We start from the raw sequence: 19,920 nt of genomic DNA on the forward strand, positions 1-19,920 counted from the left end.
GATTTAAATGTAAGTATGTTGCTATTTTTTCTCAATATATTGATTAAAATGTGAAAAAAAACAACAATTAATGTAATTGGTATAATAATGATAAAAATAGATAACTAAAGTGGTATAATATATTTTATATATTTATATATTAGTAGTAGACTAATAGTATGATTTTGTATAATAGTTGTTATTCTAATAGATGTAGTATAATTTATATAAATAAAATTATTAGTTGTGAATATATTCTTGATAGATAAGAATAAACACTTATTGAGTAATATGATTTGTATATAGATAAATAATTTTTCATATTATAGTTATCGCTAGATTAATACAATTTGTATAATAATTATTCTCTTAATGTGTATAATGGTATTTATTAGTTAACATACACATAAACTCATACACAAACAAATCGATAATGATAAAGAATTAAAGAATAATATTTTATGTAATTATATTTGTTGTTAAGTTATAATAATAGAAGATAGTCAAGATATAAACTAATATAAACAAAGATGATGGAGATGTATCATGTAGTTATAAATAAGGAGTTTTATCCCACATTGAAAGAAAGAGCAACACATCCAAGAACATGTAGCTATAAAAGGGAATCATCCAATACACTCTCTTTTCAACCCAAAGGCTCAAGTCCAATATTAAGTGTAAATTGTAACTTATAAGTTGTGACTTGTGACTTGTAGTCTCGTTGAAATAAACACTAAAACGAGAAGAAGAAAAAAAAATTTATGATTCGCCGAACCGGCCCGGAATCGGCGGTTTCAGCAAAAAACCGACGGTTTTGAACCGCCGCCGGAACCGCCGGATTTTGAACCGGAACCGGAACCGCCGGGGACCTTGGCGGGCCGGTTTAGGTTTAAGGAAATCTTGAACCGTGAACCGCCGGTTCCGAACAGGAACCGACAGTTTTCGAACCGTGTGCATACTTATTCATCATCCTATACCTTCTGTGATTTTTGTTTTAAGTCATTTTTCACCTTACTTTTTATTTTTTGTATTTTTAAAATTTTTTCTTATTCTTTTTACCTTCTTACTTTGACTCCCTTAGTAAGTATTGGGTTTTAAGAAATTATTTAATTTTATAAGAGAAAGTTAGTGGAATGTGAGCCTTATTTTTATATATTATTTTATAATAAAATGCGAATAGAGTGAGTTAGTGGAATGTATGTTACATTGTCAAACATAATAAAAATAAAATGAGACATTTATTGGCGGACAGATGAAAAAATAAAAGTGAGACATTTAATGACAGAGAGAGGAAATAGTATTCTAAAATATAAATTTGAAATTAATTAAATTTAATAATCATAAAATATCAATAGTGGTTAACTGAATTGCTCCTTTCGTCCGCCATTAAATGACACACTTTGACTCGGCATGAATTTTAAGAAATGTAATGAAAAGTGGGTTGAAAAAGGTAGTGGAATGTAAGTCTTACTTTTATATTCTCTCTCAGTTCCTTAAAGATACACCACATTTGTCATTCTGTGATGTTCCCTAAAAGTAGACCAATTATATTGAAGGAAATTTTTTCTCTCTAATGAGTTGGGTCTCATTATCCAGTAATAATACTTCAATCACTTTTTCTTTCTATTTTTCTATCTTACTTTACCAATTTTGCATTAAAACTTGTGTCGTTTTAAATGTTGTCTATTTTTAAGGGACAAAGAGAGTATTATTTTTATAATAAAATGTGAGAGATAATGTATTAGTGAAATGCGGGTACATTACCATAAGTAGTAAAAAGTAAGTGTGACACGTATCGGTAGATGGACAAAAAAGGAAATTAGTGACAAGTAATGGCTGGCAGAGGGGATGTATGATTGTGTTATTATTGATTTATATTCATATAAATCTAATATTCTAAATAAATTAGTGATTATTGGACTAAATCCTAAACTATTTGATTTGTACCAAAAATATCGTGAACTTTCAATATATCAATTAAAAAAATAAAAAAATTACTTTATATCTGTCACGCCCGCATTTTCTAAGGATAGAAAACACGGTTGATCGCGACTAGGGGATGATTAAAGAAGCGGGGAAGAAAGGGGAAAGCAACACAACTCGACCATAGCTCGAAAGAAAAGGGAATAGCTCAAATAAAATCAGAGTATCTCAACAATCAACAACTCAAAAGAAACAATATTTAACGGAAGCATTTCGAGAGTAGAATAATGCTATGTATGAAGACACAACATATTCTAGACATTTGATAGACATTATTCACTTTTATGCTCAACACCCACCGCGCTCGTCACAGCTCAACCTGCACATTTTTAAAAAGAAATGCAGGGCTGAGTACTTGATGCACTCAGTGGACTCATGCCGAAAACATTTTATAAAAAGTATTTATCATGCCACCATTGAGTGACCTTGGGGTTTTAACTTTAGAAATCGCCCAAGACACTAAAAACATTTTCATTGTAAAATTCGGTTGATCAACCATTTTCCCATAGCTATCTACCATATCTGATCCATTGATGACAAGGAACGTGGCCACATTCCAAGTCACTAGACCGGCCGACCCAAAAGACGGCTCACGATCTCCATAGGGGTACACTAGCCTGAATAGGGACTCACTCCCTAGGCAGACCCGAATTTGATTATCCATTGATGGCAAAAGCCACATCAGATAGGTTCCATAGAATAAAACAAAACAGTCATGATAAATATTCATATCATTTTCACATAAAAATATACTTAGGGCATTGCCTTATTTAAAAAGAAAGCCCACCCAAGTTCTTAATCCGAAATTATTTCATTTCCCTTGATATCACGTCTCGCTTGCAAGGAATCACCTTTAGCATTTAAATAACACATAAATCAACACAATGAATCAAGTAAATAAATAAGATGCATGCACCCTAATTAAAATCGTTTATCTCGTTCCTCGGTTTTCGATTATTCGGCAGCTGCCTAAAGTTCCTCCGTTGGCTCCTCGTATTTCCCCATTAAAACTTAGGTATTTCGATTAACTCCGGCCGTCCAACTCAAAAACAAATCGGCCTAAAAGTAGTACTTCTATTCACAAAATAATACACGCATACTCCCCCACTACCGTTTTAAAACAATCATCAATTATTAAAAGGATTTGTATAACAAAATCAAAAGCACTCCTTTTCCAAAAACAAAGTACACGTACACCCTTCCTTCATATCCACTTTAACCAAAACTAAATATTAAAGTAATAATAAATAATGAAAACAAGGAATCAACTACTCCCTTTTCCCAAACTCGTCGGGCCCCCTTTCTCTCTCAACTCCCTCCATCCCCCAAAACAGAACTCACACAAATAGTTTCTTCGATTCACCGTGAGTACCGCCGCTTCCGAAACAGCCGCTGCCGGCTCCGATTCGTCACCCCGCACTACCGCCGTCGCTCGGTGATTCGTTAAAAGTTCAATATTTGATTCGGTTTTGTTTTGGTTTTCCAATTAGAGATTTATTTCAGATTCCATGAGATGCACAAGAATGGAATAGGAATGAGGTGGAAGAAGTGTATACCCGCTGTTGGTGAAAGGTTTGGCTGGCAAAGATTGTATTGTCAACCCTCCTTGAACTTGATCCGATGAGAATTGATTTGAGGGATTGATTGGGTATATATAGGCAAAGCTGATAGATATTGATAGATTTGGTGGTTGGAGAGATTTTAAGGAAGATGAAGATATGGGGAAATCGTTTATTGATGGGTTTGGAGAAATATATTTGACCAAGTTATGAAAAGATTTAATTAGATTACTTTGATTTTTTTTTTCTCCCTTTTTTTCGGGGTGTTACAATATCATATCTATACTAATATAAAAGGAGCATTGTCTTGAAGCTTAAGAAATGTCATTTTGGCGGGAAAGTTGTCTATTGGTTGAGATTAATTAATTAACTAAAATATAGAAATTTGTATTTGTCCAATATAGGATTAGGGTATATTAGTTAAAATATACTCCTTTGGTTCCATAGTAGTAGCTTCTTTTCGGCACATAAATTCAGGAAGAGATATTAAATATATTAAGTGAAGAGATAATAAAGTAGGAAAGAGAGAAAAGTAGAGAGAATGAAGTAAGTGAGGGAAAAAATGTGTAACACCCCAACTTTTTCTACTTTTTTATTTGTTCTAGTAGGGACATCGTTTGTGCACCTGAAAAATTTTCGGCTTTGTATCGTTTGTCGAGAGAAGAAATATCATTTTGGTCCTATAACAATTATTCTTTTTCTATCCCAATTTATTTAATTTTTTTGCTAGCCCAATTCTTTTTTGAAACTATTTCTTTTTGAAGCCTAAATTTTGGAGAAGACCAAGTCAGCTTTTATTTCATCAATTTTGAGCCATTCGCCACTTTTTTTTTATTACCACATCTGAGACGGGGAAGAAATCAGATTTAAATATAGGAGAAAATCTTGGCCATATCTCAACAAACGTAGACGTTCAGTTTATATATATAGGGTTCTTGTATCTTTTTCACGATCAAATTAACCGAGAGTAGAGCTGTAGAGAGGGGATAAGAGGGTGAAGGCGACAGTTGTATACATCTAATGACAACGACGACAATGAGTAGGAGACGACGGCACTGCGGCGGACAGCAGCAGCGGCTGTTCTCAATCGCAGCAGTCGCGGCTGCTCATGACGGACAGTAGCTATGGTGACAGAGTATCGTGATTTTCCGAACAGCAGCAACAGCAGCGCAGGACGACGGTGCCTCCGTCGTCGGTCTGGACGTGAAGCAACGGAGGACAACAAGCAGAGGGCACAAGTCACAACAGCAACTGATCTTTGGCGGCGACGACGACGACGATCGATTAAAGGCCGTATCTCAGTGGCTAAACAACGCGCTGAAGGAGAAGGCAGTGCTTGCTGCAATAGGGAATAGTGGTGGACAACAGCTCGCGTCGGCAAATCAGCGAAAAACGGTGGCGGCGGTGCCGAGTTGTGTCGGAGAGAAGGAGAGGGATTGGAGACATGAGTGAGCCTCTGATTTTGTGAAATATTGGAGAAGAAAGTTGAGATTGAGAGAGAGTCCGAGAGAGGAGAGAAGACAACATTGGCTGGAGAGACTTGGGAATTTGATGTGATACCAGACATGAGACGGCAGCGGAAGCGAGATCTGTTGGACGCCGGCGACACGAAGGAGGGACAGAGAAGAGAGATGGGACAACAACCGTGAATTCATCGGAGATGGTGTGATATCGCTGCTGGTAAAAGGGAAAGAGAGAGGGAGTGTTGTGTTGGGGAAGAAAGAAAAGGAATCAAGGACTGTGTTGATTTCAATTTGGGGTTGTATTGATTTCAATTTGGGAATTTCTGACTGTGAGAGAGAATCGACGATTTAGGGGTTTCAATTAGGAGTTAGAAGAGAAAATTTGGGGATTTTCATGTTTCTGGCAACAAGTACATAGAGAGGGGCCAATTGGAATAGATGAAGAGAAGTTCTTTTCTTTATTTTGTTGGGCCAACTTTTAAATATTAGAAATTGGGCCAAAGAAATAAAGGAAATGGTGTATTGAAATTGGGCCATTAGCTAGGAGCTTCAAGGATTGAATTAAAGAATCAAATTGTTGTGATAGAGTCGGCTGACTTTATGATTAACTTACGAGGATTTCAGAATTTTTTAAGTAATGTCGAAGGGTAAGATTTAATATCACAAGGATACATGCATTATTTTAATTAAATGTTTTGTTCTCTAAAGTCTAATTTTTGCATATTATGTTCTTCTATAAAAAGGGTGAATATTTGCAAGCTATTTGAAAACAAAACGGCGGAAAGACGAGTTGAGGATTTAAGAGAATGAGGTGGCTTTTTTTAAAATAAGGGCTATGCCCTAAGTATATTTTTATGTGAAAATGATATGAATATTTTGTTAGGGTTTGTATAGTAGAAACCACCTTTCGAGTGATTGAATACTGTAAAACTCTAATTATTATTTTTCAATGAATGCAACAGATTATTTTTGTCATAATGTTGTTATGTTTTACATTTAATGGATGTTTATTGCATATTTAAATGTATAAGCAAACGTAACAAAGTCTAAGTCTTTGTTTTAGTAGACCGGTTGTGGGCGTCGTCCAATTTAAGGTAACACGGTCAGTTCTGAACAAAGAAAAATAAGAATTTCACAATCTAGATAGGCCTAGACTACCTATCATGAAAGGTTGCAATGCCAGTCCGATTATTTCTAAGCCTTATTGAAATAAGATGACGTTGGTGTGGTATAGCACTGAATTCGATCTAAACAGCAAGACGAGTCTTTATACTATCTACTGAAAGACGAGGTCTTGACAATTAATTTCTTAATCAATGTACGTTAGCATTGAGCATACGATATTGAGCATCTACCACTTTGACTTACCAATAGGTGCGGGTTTTTCGTCACCCAACGATCCTAGTATATTGGGTAGTGGCGATCAATATCTAGCGATGCTAGGATTGCTATTATGTTGAATCGTGCGCGAGGTGAGTCTCGTTTGATAACATCCACAAGGGGAGCTCGAAACAAGGTTTTATTATTCGGAACCTAGCTAGTTGGAGTTTGATTACTCTATGAATAATAAATAAGAGTTTCTTGCTAAGTCCACTCTTGGAGATTAAAATATGTTAATTAATTAAGTCCATAGCAGACATTAATTAATTAATGGATGTTTCTATCTTAAGCACGGGAAATAAATTACACACATAAAAAGGAAACCCGGAATACTTGTAATTTCAGATTTGGAAAGGCAGTGCAATATTACTTCTGTAGTGGCTGCTTGTAATATTCCAATATAAGCTTGTATTAAATTGTGGATTCAATTTAATCAGTAAAAAGTTAATTGGGTGAGGCCATATCCAAATCCTTCCTTAGATCCCTGACTGGGCCCAATATGCGACTTAATATAAATAGGAGAATAAAGAAGACAGAAAATACACTTGTGCACATACACAATTTTCGTCCCCCTCATCCTAGAGAGAGAAACGAAATTTGCTATCCTTCCGTGAGCAGGATTCTGTCTTCTTTATTCAAGTCCTAGTATTCTGGTGAGATTTGCCCACATAAATATCAGTTTACAATCCGGGAAACTAGTCAGAAGATCCGAGGTCGAGTTCTCAAGATCTTCACGTGGAGAAGACGCAAGCCATCTTCGATTCTTAAGTGAATCAATGAGGTAAATTGGCTAACTCCGTAGCAAGCTTGTTTTAGGGATTATTTGTGCTAAAGCATGTTTAAAATTCTAGTTATGAGCATGATACATGTGATAATTACGTGAATAGAGTTTATCTAAGTAATCTTCTAAATAGATCAGTTTTATGTGATCCGTTAGAAACGCACGCTTCCGCTACCAACCCCTTCAGTTGGTATCAAAGCCAATATTTGGCTCTGATTATTTGGATTTAAATTTCGCAAAATTCATGTATGCATGTATTATTTGATTGCGAAGCATGTTCTTGGTGTTTTGTTTATTTACTATGCATGATGAACTCAAGAACTATCGAATCAAAGAAGTTGGATTTTTCGATTGTACGAGACTTGCGATCCGTCGGCGCTCGCGCTGAGACGGATTGCACCACGCGCGATCGGGATAGGGATGTCGAGACAGTGGGAGCAGAGGGCGGCGATCATGGGGCGACGCGCCGACGAGCGAGGGCTCGTGCGCACCACCGACCAAGACCGCGGAATCCCTATGCAGATTCCGGAACTGCATCGACGGGAGGGATGCATAGGTGTGGCGTGGTGGCTCCTCCATAAGCCGCCGATACGCTGAGCCAGCATGCCCCGAACCCAAGGCGGAAGGTCGCCGAGACGAGGCTCCAGCCGCTGGCCGAGAGCAAGCGCCTTCGTGCGCGCAGCTGGCCGAGGAAGTGGGAGTTTCAGGTCTCGGTGTGCCGAGACGGGCGACGAACACCGGCCGAGAGCAGCGGCACTGTCGTGCACGCTGCTGGCCGAGCAGCCGCATCACCCGACGTGCCGAGACGACGAGCAGCAGGGACCGGCGGGTCGAGAGCAGCAGCCCTATGCGTGCATGCAGCTAGCCGAGGCGTGGTCAGGATCGATGCGTCATGATCCGTAGACGAACTCGTCGGATCTTCGTCGTTCATCGTTCGTGCGAACCTCGTGCGATGAGATAACGGTGAAAGATTATTTTAATGATTATTTAATTTTTTAATTAAAAGATATCATTAAAATATTATTATTTAATGAAAATAAAATCTTTTGGGAAGATTTCCCTAGATTTTGGGAATATTTTTATCTATATCTATGGAAATAAATAATATTATTTTATTCCTAGATGATATGGACAAGAATAATTTAATAGTTTCCTAATATTTATATATCTAGAATCCTAATTAGGATAGATATGTATGAATACATTAAATAATAAAACTTCTCTTCCTAATCTTGAACATGAAAATAATTTGAATTTAATTTTTCGTGTTGAAGAGAGGGTTTTTGCACGTGTGTCGTGTGCACGTGTTTCTCATTTCAACAAGATTTATAATTTTCCCACTATTGCAACAAATATTACGAAGTATAAGCAGCAAGAGCGGGGTCGAACCATAGAGACTAGGGACCTACTCGAGATTGTTTCTACGACATAAACGGAAAAGGGGTCGGCTGCTGCCACGCATTCATTAAGGGCTGAGTTTTAACTACTAGACCTGGGAATTTAAACCTAATCTATTATATCTACTGGATCAAGAGAACCGAAGGTGCTTCAAATGTAATTGCAATAATGATTTGAAACTGAAAATTAACTGTAGATCATTCACCAAATTTCCTGGGTCAAGCAAATAAGTTTCCTAAAATAGCCAGACAACAGAGCGTAAGAAAAGCAACAGAACAGATTTCCCTAAATAGGTACTGACAAGAAAGCTGCAACTAACAAACTAAAGCACATCTGATTCTAACTACCAGCAAACTTCATCTTCTTCATGAATCCAACGGGAAATATAGAAGAAAACAGAGCATTAAACACCATGAAAACAGAGCAATCTCAGATCTAAATTTAAACATGAAATTAAAGCCTAAACTAACAGATCTACGCTACTGGGTCTAGCAGAAAGCGGAATAATCACAGATTAACCTTGCATGCATCATCTAAACTAACAAATCTCAGAAATCGAACACGTGAACAACTAGATCTCAATCTCTAAACTACTGGAAATCATGTAAACATCATGGATCTAAACATCAAAGCCACCAATTGCGAAAAGCATCCAAGAAACATGAGTAAATAGCATCATCAACATTAAAATAAACACCAAAGCTTCATAAAACCAGAAATAGGTCGAGATCCAAAGGCGGAGTCGTCAATTCCTTCGATAAAACTCGAGATCTAACTACATCGTCTCAAAAGCGGTAAAGAAAGCAAGGATCCAACGCCGGAGTCGTCAATTCCACCGTTGAAACCATTGAACTAAGCTAAGAAAGCGGTGTCGTTAAGCGCCTATGAGAGTTTCCTACCTAAACTACGAGAATGGTAGCGTTAAGCGCTACCGAGAACTTCCTACCTAACTACCATAGCGTTAAGCGCTCCCTTCTTCATTCATGTTGGTCCCTTTATATGGGGAGGCTTCAAGCTCGAATCCCTAGGGTATGCTCTTCATGATTTGACGTTTGTACCCTTAAAATATGATCTTTTAAATCTGCTCATTTCTTCACCTTTTCTGCTCCATTTTCCCCGCCCCGGGTAATTTGTGTGCGTTCCTAGGTCCGGCAGATTTTTCACGCACCTGCTCTCCTGATAATTCTCCTTGACCTAATGGATTTTTGACACTTTTTACTCCTTTTCTGTTCATTTTGCATCTGATTGGTCAATTTGCAGCGTCTACTTGACCCAGTCAATATCTGCACACTTAATCTCAAATTTGCTCATTATTGACAAACTCATAGTTTAGGATGTTTAGATGGGTGATTAACACATGTTGTCGAATCTTTTGAGGTATAAAGTATATGTTTCACCCACTTTTCAGCTATTTTTTAGAGTTAACAAGTTTGTCGGAGTTTTGATGCAAGAACAGGTCTAAAACGGGCAAAACGGAGCGAACGGGCTGACCACAGAATGTTCGCCCGACCGGGCGAATTTCATATAAAAAACGCCCGGTCGGGCGAAGAAAACAGAAAGTTCGCCCGACCGGGCGTTTTTCATCCAACAAAACGCCCGACCGGGCGTTTGAAGCCTCATCGCGATTTACCCAGATCGCCCGACCGGGCATATTCCGACTTACAGATCGCCCGACCGGGCGATTTGTCGCTGTTGCCAACTTTGCCTCTTTCTTACTCCGGATATAAAAGGGTTCTCACTCATTTCCAAACCCTAACTCCCACACCACGAATCTTAGCAAGAAAGTAAGGTTTTGAGAGGATTTGAAGTCAAGGAGCTTCCCATTTCCAAGAGATTGGAGGAAGGAGACCCCCCACCATCAATTCCACCATAGGGAGTTCTAGTATCATTTCTATTATGTGTAGCTTTGTTTTCCTTGTTTTTGCTTTTATGTTAGCTTTGACTATGAGTAGCTAAGCTTTTAGTAGGGATTTGGTGAAGTTTGAATGGATTGTATGGATTGAATCTATGGTTGAATGCGTATCTATCTCTTTTGTTGGTTTTGTTGAACCTTGGTCTTTTAATATCTAATTGCTTAGCTACCAATTAGATAAATCTTGTACCTAATTGATGTTATTGAGAAATACAAGATTAGGATAGATGTGTAATCAACAACTCCGTGCATTATATGTAATCGAGAGATGCATAAGCTAGAGAGAGGGCTTGGGTCCGTTGTGCTTTGGAGTCAATCTCGAATTGTATGGACGAGACTCCTACACTAGAGATTGACCCACGTGTTAGATGCACCCGAGAGGGGGTCTAACCGATTATCCCGACTTTCCTAACCGCATTTGAGGCCCAATAGATGAGCATGACCCATAGATGAAATCCTTGATCCATTCTAACGGATCCATTTCCCTATACTTTCCCAATTTGTGTGAAAACCTATATTTGTTTGTTTGTTTTTCTTAGTTAATTGTCTTACTAGCTTATTTGTTCTTTGATCTTAGTTAAGAAAACCAAAAACCCCTTTTATTAGTCTAGATAGTGTTCAAAGTTACATCATAGTATTCAAACCGGCTTTTAGTCTCCGTGGATCGATAATTTAGCTTACCACGTGCTACTTAACTCGTACACTTGCAGGTGACGCTTTTGAATACTAAATTAGCACGAGTCAAGTTTTTGGCGCCGTTGCCGGGGACTAAATTTGCTTTTGTGTTTGATATTGTGAAAAGATAGAGAATACTAGTTTAGACATTTTACTTGCTTTAATTATTTAGTTTAGTTTTCTAGTTTAGCTCTATTTTGACTTTGTTTCCTCTCTTGTGTTGTGTAGGTTTTTATGCTCACGCGCTCAAGTCGTTTACCCCTTGAGCCGATTAATTTAGAGATAGAAGCCGCCAATAGAAGAAGAGGAGGACGAAGGAGAAGAGCAAGAGCTCAACATCAAGTTGAGCCAATGGAAAATCCACATGGGAACAATGAGGGAATTCCCCCTCCACCTCCACCTCTATTAAATCAAGACCAAATCATTCTCCAACTACAACAAGAAATGGCGGAGATGAGAAGGGAAAGAGAGGAGGAAAGGAGGCGAGAGGCTCCGGTTAGAGATGCATTTGGGAACGTCAATATCCCACATCCACCCTATGATACAAGGGTGAATGCCAACAATTTTGAGTTGAAGACAGGATTGATTCAATTTGTGGAGCAACGTGTTTTCTCGGGAAGGCCCACGGAGGATCCTAATAGGCACTTATCTAAATTCTTAGAGATTGCCAATACAACTAAGCTTAATGGGGTTCCCGACGATACAATCAAACTTAGGCTATTTCCATTCTCATTGTCGGGATATGCTAGAGATTGGTTTGATAACCTTGAGCCGGGCTCGGTTACAAGTTGGGACGACTTAGCCCAAAAGTTTTTGGATCGATTCTTCCCTCTAAGCTCCACTCTCAACCTCCAAGCAGAGATCTCCCACTTTAAAATGAAGGGCCAAGAGTCTATGTTCGAGGCTTGGGAGAGATTCAACGCCTTGCTAAAGAAATGCCCCAACCATGGGTTATCTCCGGGCCATCAAGTGAGCCTCTTCTACAATGGATGCTCGGAGTTTATCAAGAGTCAATTAGACTTTGGTTCGGGGGGTTCATTCTTGGACAATGGGGTCGAGGAGTGCAAGAAGATGCTTCAAAGGCTTGCCTATACTAGCAAGGGTTGGAGCTCGGGCCGAGATAGTTCAATGCCGGTGGCTTCGGTTGTGGATTCGGATGCATTCAATCTTCTCAACCAACAAATGATGTTGTTGAATCAAAAGGTGGATGGCCTTAGTTTGGGAGTGGCACCTATGGGAGAGCCTTTACATACCGTGGAAGATGTCAATTATGTGCATCAAGGAGGGAATCAAAGGAACTTCTACAACTATCGCCCTAACAATGGGGGTGGTAATTACCAAGGCTATCGCTCACCCTTCAATGCACATCCAAACCTTTCTTATGGCAATCCAAACAATGCTATCCAACCACCTCCACCACCTCATTTCCCTACACCTAGTGGGTCGACAAGTGGGGCCGCTAATGTGCCCACCAATTCTAAACCTTCAAGTGATGATGTCACCCATGAGCTTCTAAAAGCTCTAATGGAGAAGACCGATGGAATCATGACACAATCTACTAAGAGAATTGATAAGGTTGAGACGGCGGTAGTGGAGGTCACCACGAGAATGGGGGCTTTGGAGCATCAAATGAGTCAAATTGCCCAAGCCGTGGGCCAACTTCATCAACCGGGGCAATTCCCAAGCAACACCATTCCTAACCCAAAGGATTGCAAGGCTATCAATTTGAGGAGTGGAACAAGCTATAAGAGCCCCCCTATGCCCGAAAAGGAAGCTATTGTGCAACCCGAAGAAGAAGAGACAATAGAAGTGGAGGCATCAACGAAGAGCCCACCAAAAGATCAAGCCGAGACAATAGTTCCTCCTAAGCCCACGGAAGTTAAACTTCCTTTCCCTCAAATGATGCAAAAGAAAAAGAAGGATGAACAATTTTCAAGATTTTTGGATATCTTTAGGAAAGTTCAAATTAACATCCCTCTTGTTGAAGCACTTCAACAAATGCCAAGTTATGCAAAGTTCCTCAAGGATGTGGTATCACAAAAAAGGAAATGGGGGCACTATGAGATGGTCAACTTGACGGAGAGTTGCAGTGCAATTATTCAAAGGAAGTTGCCGGCCAAAATGCAAGATCCGGGAAGCTTCACTATTGAGTGCACTATTGGAAATTGCTTTGTGGGGAATGCCTTGTGCGATCTAGGGGCTAGCATTAATCTTATGCCATTGTCCTTCTTCAACAAGTTGAATATTGGTAAATTGAGATCGACTAGCATTACTTTGCAAATGGCGGATAGATCGGTGGCATATCCCTCGGGCATAGCAGAAGATATATTGGTGAGGGTGAATGAGTTCATATTCCCCGTTGACTTCGTGGTGTTGGACATGGAAGAGGATAGAATTGTACCTCTTATTTTGGGAAGACCGTTCCTTGCCACCGGGAAGGCCATGATCGATGTTTCAAAAGGGGAACTTACACTTCGCCTCAATGATGAGAGCGTGACATTTTCGATATATGAGGCCTTAAAGAGGCATGATGCGGAACCGGGAGGAAGCCTACAACATTGCAATGTTGTGACCGTGATGGATGAGTGTGTTGGAGGAGTGGCACCGACCTCTTACTTGGATGATCAATTAGAGAGATGCATTTCTCATTCCATGTATTCTTCTCATTCTTTTGATGTTTTGGATGCTAACCCCGAGTTGTTGGAATTTGTAGGTGCTTTGGACTCGGCTAAAGAAATCCCTAGATCACTTCGTCCACAATTTCTACCTCTTAGGAGTGGAAGTGAAGATAGCAATAAAGATGGGGAAAACAAGAAGCTTGAGTTGAAGCCACTTCCACTACACTTGCGATATGCCTTTCTTGGAGGGAATGACACTTTTCCGGTAATTGTATCATCTTCTCTCTCTAGTTTCGAGTTGGATAAATTGTTGAGAGTTCTTAGGAAGCATAAGAGAGCCATTGGGTGGTCCATATCGGACATTAAGGGAATAAGCCCAACCGTTTGCATGCATAGAATTCATTTAGACGAGGGGTATAAGCCTAAGGTACAAAACCAAAGGCGACTAAACCCTATTATGCAAGATGTGGTTAGAAAAGAAGTGTTGAAATGGTTAGATGCCGGTATGATATATGCTATATCCGACAGTGAGTGGGTGAGTCCTACTCAAGTGGTGTCTAAAAAGGGGGGCACCACTGTGGTGAAAGGGAAAAATGATGAGTTGATAGCTACTAGAGTGGTGTCCGGGTGGAGAGTTTGCATTGATTATCGCGCTTTAAATTTGGCCACTAGGAAAGATCACTTCCCCCTTCCATTTATTGATCAAATGTTGGATAGGTTAGCCGGACATGAGTATTATTGTTTTCTCGACGGTTATTCGGGATATAACCAAATTTTGATAGCTCCCGAGGATCAACATAAGACGTCTTTTGTGTGTCCTTATGGTGTCTATGCATTTAGGAGAATGTCTTTTGGGCTTTGTAATGCCCCGGCTACTTTTCAGAGATGTATGATGTCCATTTTTCATGATATGGTTGAGAATATTATGGAGGTTTTCATGGATGACTTCTCTGTTTTTGGTATGACATTTGATAGTTGCTTGGATAATCTAACCAAAGTTTTGCAGAGATGTGAGGAGACCAATCTAGTACTCAATTGGGAGAAATGTCATTTTATGGTCCGTGATGGGATCGTGTTGGGACACAAAATTTCAGCCGGAGGACTTGAAGTGGATAGAGCCAAGATAGTTGCCATTGAGCAATTGCCACATCCTTGTAGTGAGAAGGCCGTGAGGAGCTTCCTAGGCCATGCGGGGTTCTATAGGCGTTTCATCAAAGATTTTTCACATATTGCTAGACCCCTTTGCCATTTACTAGCTAAAGATGTAAAATTTGATTTCACTCTTGAATGTGCGCAGGCATTTGAGAAGCTCAAGGCGGCGTTGGTGAGTGCCCCAATCTTGATCTCCCCCGATTGGTCTCAACCTTTCGAGATCATGTGTGATGCAAGTGATGTGGCGGTAGGCTCGGCTTTGGGACAAAAGAGAGACAAGATATTCCGGGTGATATATTATGCTAGTAGGACATTGGATTCGGCTCAAGCTAACTACACCACTACCGAGAAGGAAATGCTTGCGGTGGTCTACTCTTTTGACAAGTTCCGCCCTTACCTTATTGGGGCCAAAACTATTGTCTTTACTGACCATGCCGCCATCCGCCATCTATTTGTTAAGCAAGATGCAAAACCAAGGCTTATAAGGTGGATCTTGCTCCTTCAAGAATTTGATTTGGAGATCCGAGATAGAAAAGGGTGTGAGAATGTGGTGGCGGATCATCTTTCAAGATTGGAGCATGCTAGTGAAGAGGAAAAATTGAAGTTGGTCATCAATGAAGAATTCCCGGATGAGCATTTGTTTTATGTGGCCAAGGGTCAAGTGGCATGGTATGCCAATATTGTGAACTATCTTGTTGCTAAGGTGATTCCCGAAGGACTTGAGGACTATCAAAAGAAGAAGTTCTTCCACGACGTGAAGTTCTATTTTTGGGACGAGCCTTGTCTTTTTAGAAGATGTGCCGACATGGTGATTAGAAGATGTGTCCCTCAAGAGGAGTGGGAGTCCGTTATTATGCATTGCCACACCGCACCTAGTGGGGGGCATTTTGGAGCTAACCGGACTGCTATGAAAGTGCTCCAAAGTGGTCTATTTTGGCCAACCATCACCAAAGACTGCCAGGACTACGTGAGAAGATGCAACGAGTGCCAGAGAATGGGGGGTGTTTCTAAGAAGAAGGAGATGCCATTGACGACAATTGTTGAAGTCGAGTTGTTTGATGTGTGGGGCATTGACTTCATGGGGCCCTTTCCTCCATCTAGTGGGTTCCAATACATTCTACTAGCCGTTGACTATGTATCAAGGTGGGTGGAAGCCATTCCTACCCAAACTAATGATTCAAAGGTGGTGATTAAATTCGTTCAAAAGAACATATTCACGCGATTCGGCGCACCTCGGGCTATCATAAGTGATGGAGGGTCTCATTTTCGCAATAGGTGGCTAGAGGCGGTCTTAGCAAGGCATGGAGTGAAGCATCGGGTGACAACTCCTTATCATCCACAAGCTAATGGTCAAACCGAGTTGGCCAATAGAGAGATCAAACAAATATTGCAAAAGAGTGTCAATGCTAACCGTAGAGATTGGGCTCTCAAGCTTGACGATGCTCTATGGGCGTATAGGACGGCTTACAAGACGCCAATCGGGATGTCACCTTATCAATTGGTCTTTGGGAAATCATGCCATCTCCCGGTTGAATTGAAGCACTCATCATATTGGGCGGTGAGGCAAATGAACATGGACTTCACCAAGGCCGGCAAGGAAAGGAAGCTTCACCTCAATTTACTTGATGAATTTAGGAATGAAGCTTATGCTAATTCCTCAATCTACAAGGAGAGAATGAAAACGTATCACGACAAGATGATTGAGAGGCGTGAATTCCACAAGGGGGATGCCGTGTTGCTTTTCAACCACAAGTTGAGACTCTTTCCGGGCAAGCTAAAATCTAAGTGGTCGGGACCCTTCACTATCAAGGAGGTCATGAGCAATGGCACAATGGAGCTCAAAGGACCCGATGGAAGCACGTTCAAGGCAAATGGTCAAAATCTCAAGAGGTTCTTTACCAAGGAGCAACAAGACGAGGTCTTTGTGGTTGCCTTGATTGAGTAGTGGAGCTTGCAAAGCGTCGGGCAAATGACGTTAAACAATTGCGCTATGGGGGAGGCAACCCCTAGTAGGTAAAATTTATAGCTTTTGTGTTTTTGGTGTGTTTTTATTTTGTTCTTGTTTTTGGTGTGTTTTGTGTGTTTTAAGTGGAACAGGAGATAGGCTTTGATGGGTGAAAAGCGGACAAAAAACTGGAGAAATGGCGAAATGGACTTGGAATCCAGAAAGGTCGCCCGACCGGGCGTTTTGCAAAGTGCAAATCGCCCGACCGGGCGTTTACAGAAATCGAGATTGTCCAGAAAGTTTGCCCGACCGGGCGTTTTGCAAAGTGCAAATCGCCCGACCGGGCGTTTGATGAAATCGGGATTGTCCAGAAAGTTCGCCCGACCGGGCGATTTTCAAAGTGCAAATCGCCCGACCGGGCGATTTCTTCGCGCGATTTAAAGACGCAAACCAGGTCAGTTTTTACACTTTCAAAACCCTACCCCCATTTCTCTCTCGTTCCTCTCTACTCTCTCTCGCCCCTCCACCTTCAAATCTTCCACTTACACTGATTTCACACACATACCATCCTCCCAATCCATCTAATTCAAGGGTTGAACCGATTAATCGGTTGATTTACTCAAGAACAAGCAAAAAGGAGAGAAATCCGTTTTCTATCACTCTAAGCCCGAAAGGTATGATTTTTTTCATTCTTCTCTTACTTATGTCGGTGTTTAGATGATTATTGGTGAATCGAGGGTTGGAAACTAGCATGTCTTTCGTTTGTTTGGAGATTTCTTGACTAATTGCTAGTTAGAGGATGAATTTGGTTTGAATGGTTGCTTTGAGCATGAATTGTGCAATTTCCTTCATGGGTTTGTGGTTATTGAGTGTGGGGAACTAGCATGCTTTGATTTGTTGATGTCTACATAGATGCAATGTTAGATAAGTGATGCATGTTGGTGGAATGTTTGAGTTAAGCATGATTGAGGTTTATTGTTGTGGAAGAGACATTGTGTGACACAATGGGGGGTTGATTCTAGTCTCGATAAATGTATGAATGAGAAGTTCTTTTAGTATAGAGTATGTTTGGGGGAGAGTGTCTACATTAATGCATCTTTGTGGTTTCTTGTCGAATTGATCTAATACTCTCAATTTTTAGGTAGTGAACGATGGCGCCCAACCACTCTGGAGTTAATTTGAATGCCGAAGAGAAGAAGAAATGGGCCGAACTCTCACAACTACCCTACCGGGTAGCTAGATATCCATGCCCTATCACAATCCGACGGTTGGGCATTGAGCAGTGCTTCAATGAGCTATGTGAAGAGGGGCAACTAAATGGGCTCTTCATGGCACAGAGGAACCCCTCCTATCAGAGGCTTACACTGGAGTTCTTGTCTACCCTTGAGGTAATCATGAACAGGAGGGAGATAGTTGCCATCAAGTTTCGTATGAGGAATGCTGAGTACACAGTGACGATGGCACAATTCAAGGAGATCTTTGGATTTTCAGGGGAGGTGTATAGAGAGCCGTTTAACTTCAGTCACAATGCGAATGACTTCTGGAAGGCCATCACTACCGTTGATGACAACTTCGCCGCCAACAGGGCAAAGGGTTCTCTCATTAGGAACCCAGCCTTGCGCTTACTCCAGAAGGCGTGTGTATGTTACCCCTTCGCTCGTCATGAGCATGGGAGTGTGCAGAGAGACGAGCTCTTCCTGTTATGGACTATTTTGCACAAGGAGGCTCCCTTGAATTTGGGCCACTTCATGATCAAACATCTTGAGAGGGCTTCGAAGAAGAAAACCGGCACACTCTGTGTCGGTGCGGTTGTGTCAGCTATTGCACTCCATCTGGGAGTGTCGACGAGGGGCTTGGTCGCCGACATTGGTGACAACTTGATGGACTTCGGCTTTCTGAGAAGAACAAGGCTGGTCGGAGTGGACCAACGAGGGCAGATATATTTGATACAGAGGGCAGCAGATCATTACCCCCTCCCGGACACCGTCAACACCTATGTGAACGGTCCTTTCCACAAGGAAAACTGGAAGATGAAGGCTGCGGTCCACGAACAAGTCACGGCGGTGAATCCGCGGAACTTGCAATTTAGGGATGTGAGCCCGAGCTCGAGTGTTGATGAAGCGCCCCACATGGGCTTTCCCGAGATCGAGATGGGGGACGAGCAGAATGAAGAAGAAAATGAGGAGGAAGGTGAGGATCAACCGACCTACCAAGGGGGAGATGAAGCCGGGACAAGCACGCAGAGGACACGAAGCCGACAAGAGCGACAAGAGGAGGACTACGGCTCGATCAATGAGAGGTTGACACGGATGGAGTTGCGTCAGCAGGAATATTGGGTCCAGAATGAAGCGCGATGGGACCAGTTCGAAACCAACTGGACCCAATTCACTGATTTCAACAATGCACAATGGGCCAACATCAATGCCCGATTCGATGAATTCCGTGGCCAGTGGCAGCATCCGCCTCCTCCTCCGCAGTGAAGGTCCATGGGAGATCCACTCTCTTTCAAACTTATCCTAGCTTTGCTTGGAATAAGTTTGGGGGGTGTCTAGTGGATTCCCTCTTTTACCTCTCTCCCTCTTTATTTGATGATGATACCCCGGCCTGTACCCCTATTCTTTTGATGATATTTGATGATGATATGTGGGCATGTAAACTTATGTGGTTTTGTTTCCTTGTTCCTCTTGTGTTTGTGTCTTTGTTTTTCTTTTTAGGTTTGTTTTTCTTGTTTCCTTTTGTGTTGAATTATCTCCCTTGGCTAGGATGATAGTAGGGTTGAGAAAAATTAAAATTTGAACGAGTGTGAGACATGATGGAGGAGTTGCCAATGATGATTTTGTGCAAAAACTTTCGAAAACCTTGTTGATATGGCTAAAGAACATGTGATTTTTCATTTCAAATTGCCTAAAGTGAATTACATGGTGCCTTGTCTTTTGCCAAAATGACCTTGTGAGAATTGAGCCTATATTGTTCCTAAATGTGTGATTTATCTCAAACATGTCGTATGTTTCTAGAACTTGCTCGCGATTTCTTTGAGTCTACATAGTGATCATAGAGATAAGGGAGGACGTTAGG

At 40.9% G+C, this 19,920-nt stretch overlaps 2 protein-coding genes and 1 non-coding gene across 5 annotated transcripts; 2 read left to right on the top strand and 1 right to left on the bottom strand.

Moving 5' to 3' along the window:
- The first annotated feature begins 9,863 nt into the window (after positions 1-9,863).
- Positions 9,864-17,027, top strand: LOC121748438. Of its 3 annotated transcripts, none has more exons than XM_042142799.1 (3): positions 9,864-10,425; positions 11,359-14,013; positions 14,755-17,027. In XM_042142799.1, exons 2-3 carry the CDS (start codon positions 11,365-11,367, stop codon positions 16,843-16,845), a joined length of 4,740 nt encoding a protein of 1,579 aa, XP_041998733.1. In that variant the 5' UTR covers positions 9,864-10,425; positions 11,359-11,364; the 3' UTR covers positions 16,846-17,027. The 3 variants fall into 3 exon arrangements, with proteins under 3 accessions (XP_041998733.1, XP_041998735.1, XP_041998732.1); XM_042142801.1 differs by having other exon boundaries at positions 15,046-17,027; XM_042142798.1 differs by having other exon boundaries at positions 11,359-17,027.
- LOC121749925 lies at positions 11,977-12,083 on the bottom strand. The gene has a single exon (XR_006039729.1). It is a non-coding gene; the product is annotated as a small nucleolar RNA R71 (small nucleolar RNA).
- A 133-nt stretch (positions 17,028-17,160) lies between the features above and the next one.
- LOC121748439 lies at positions 17,161-19,519 on the top strand. Its single transcript, XM_042142802.1, has 2 exons — positions 17,161-17,519; positions 17,987-19,519. Exon 2 carries the CDS (start codon positions 17,997-17,999, stop codon positions 19,323-19,325), a length of 1,329 nt encoding a protein of 442 aa, XP_041998736.1. The 5' UTR covers positions 17,161-17,519; positions 17,987-17,996; the 3' UTR covers positions 19,326-19,519.
- The last annotated feature ends 401 nt before the right edge of the window (positions 19,520-19,920 follow it).

Source organism: Salvia splendens, chromosome 9, assembly GCF_004379255.2.
Source record: "Salvia splendens isolate huo1 chromosome 9, SspV2, whole genome shotgun sequence".
In the NCBI taxonomy this organism is placed as follows: domain Eukaryota; kingdom Viridiplantae; phylum Streptophyta; class Magnoliopsida; order Lamiales; family Lamiaceae; genus Salvia; species Salvia splendens.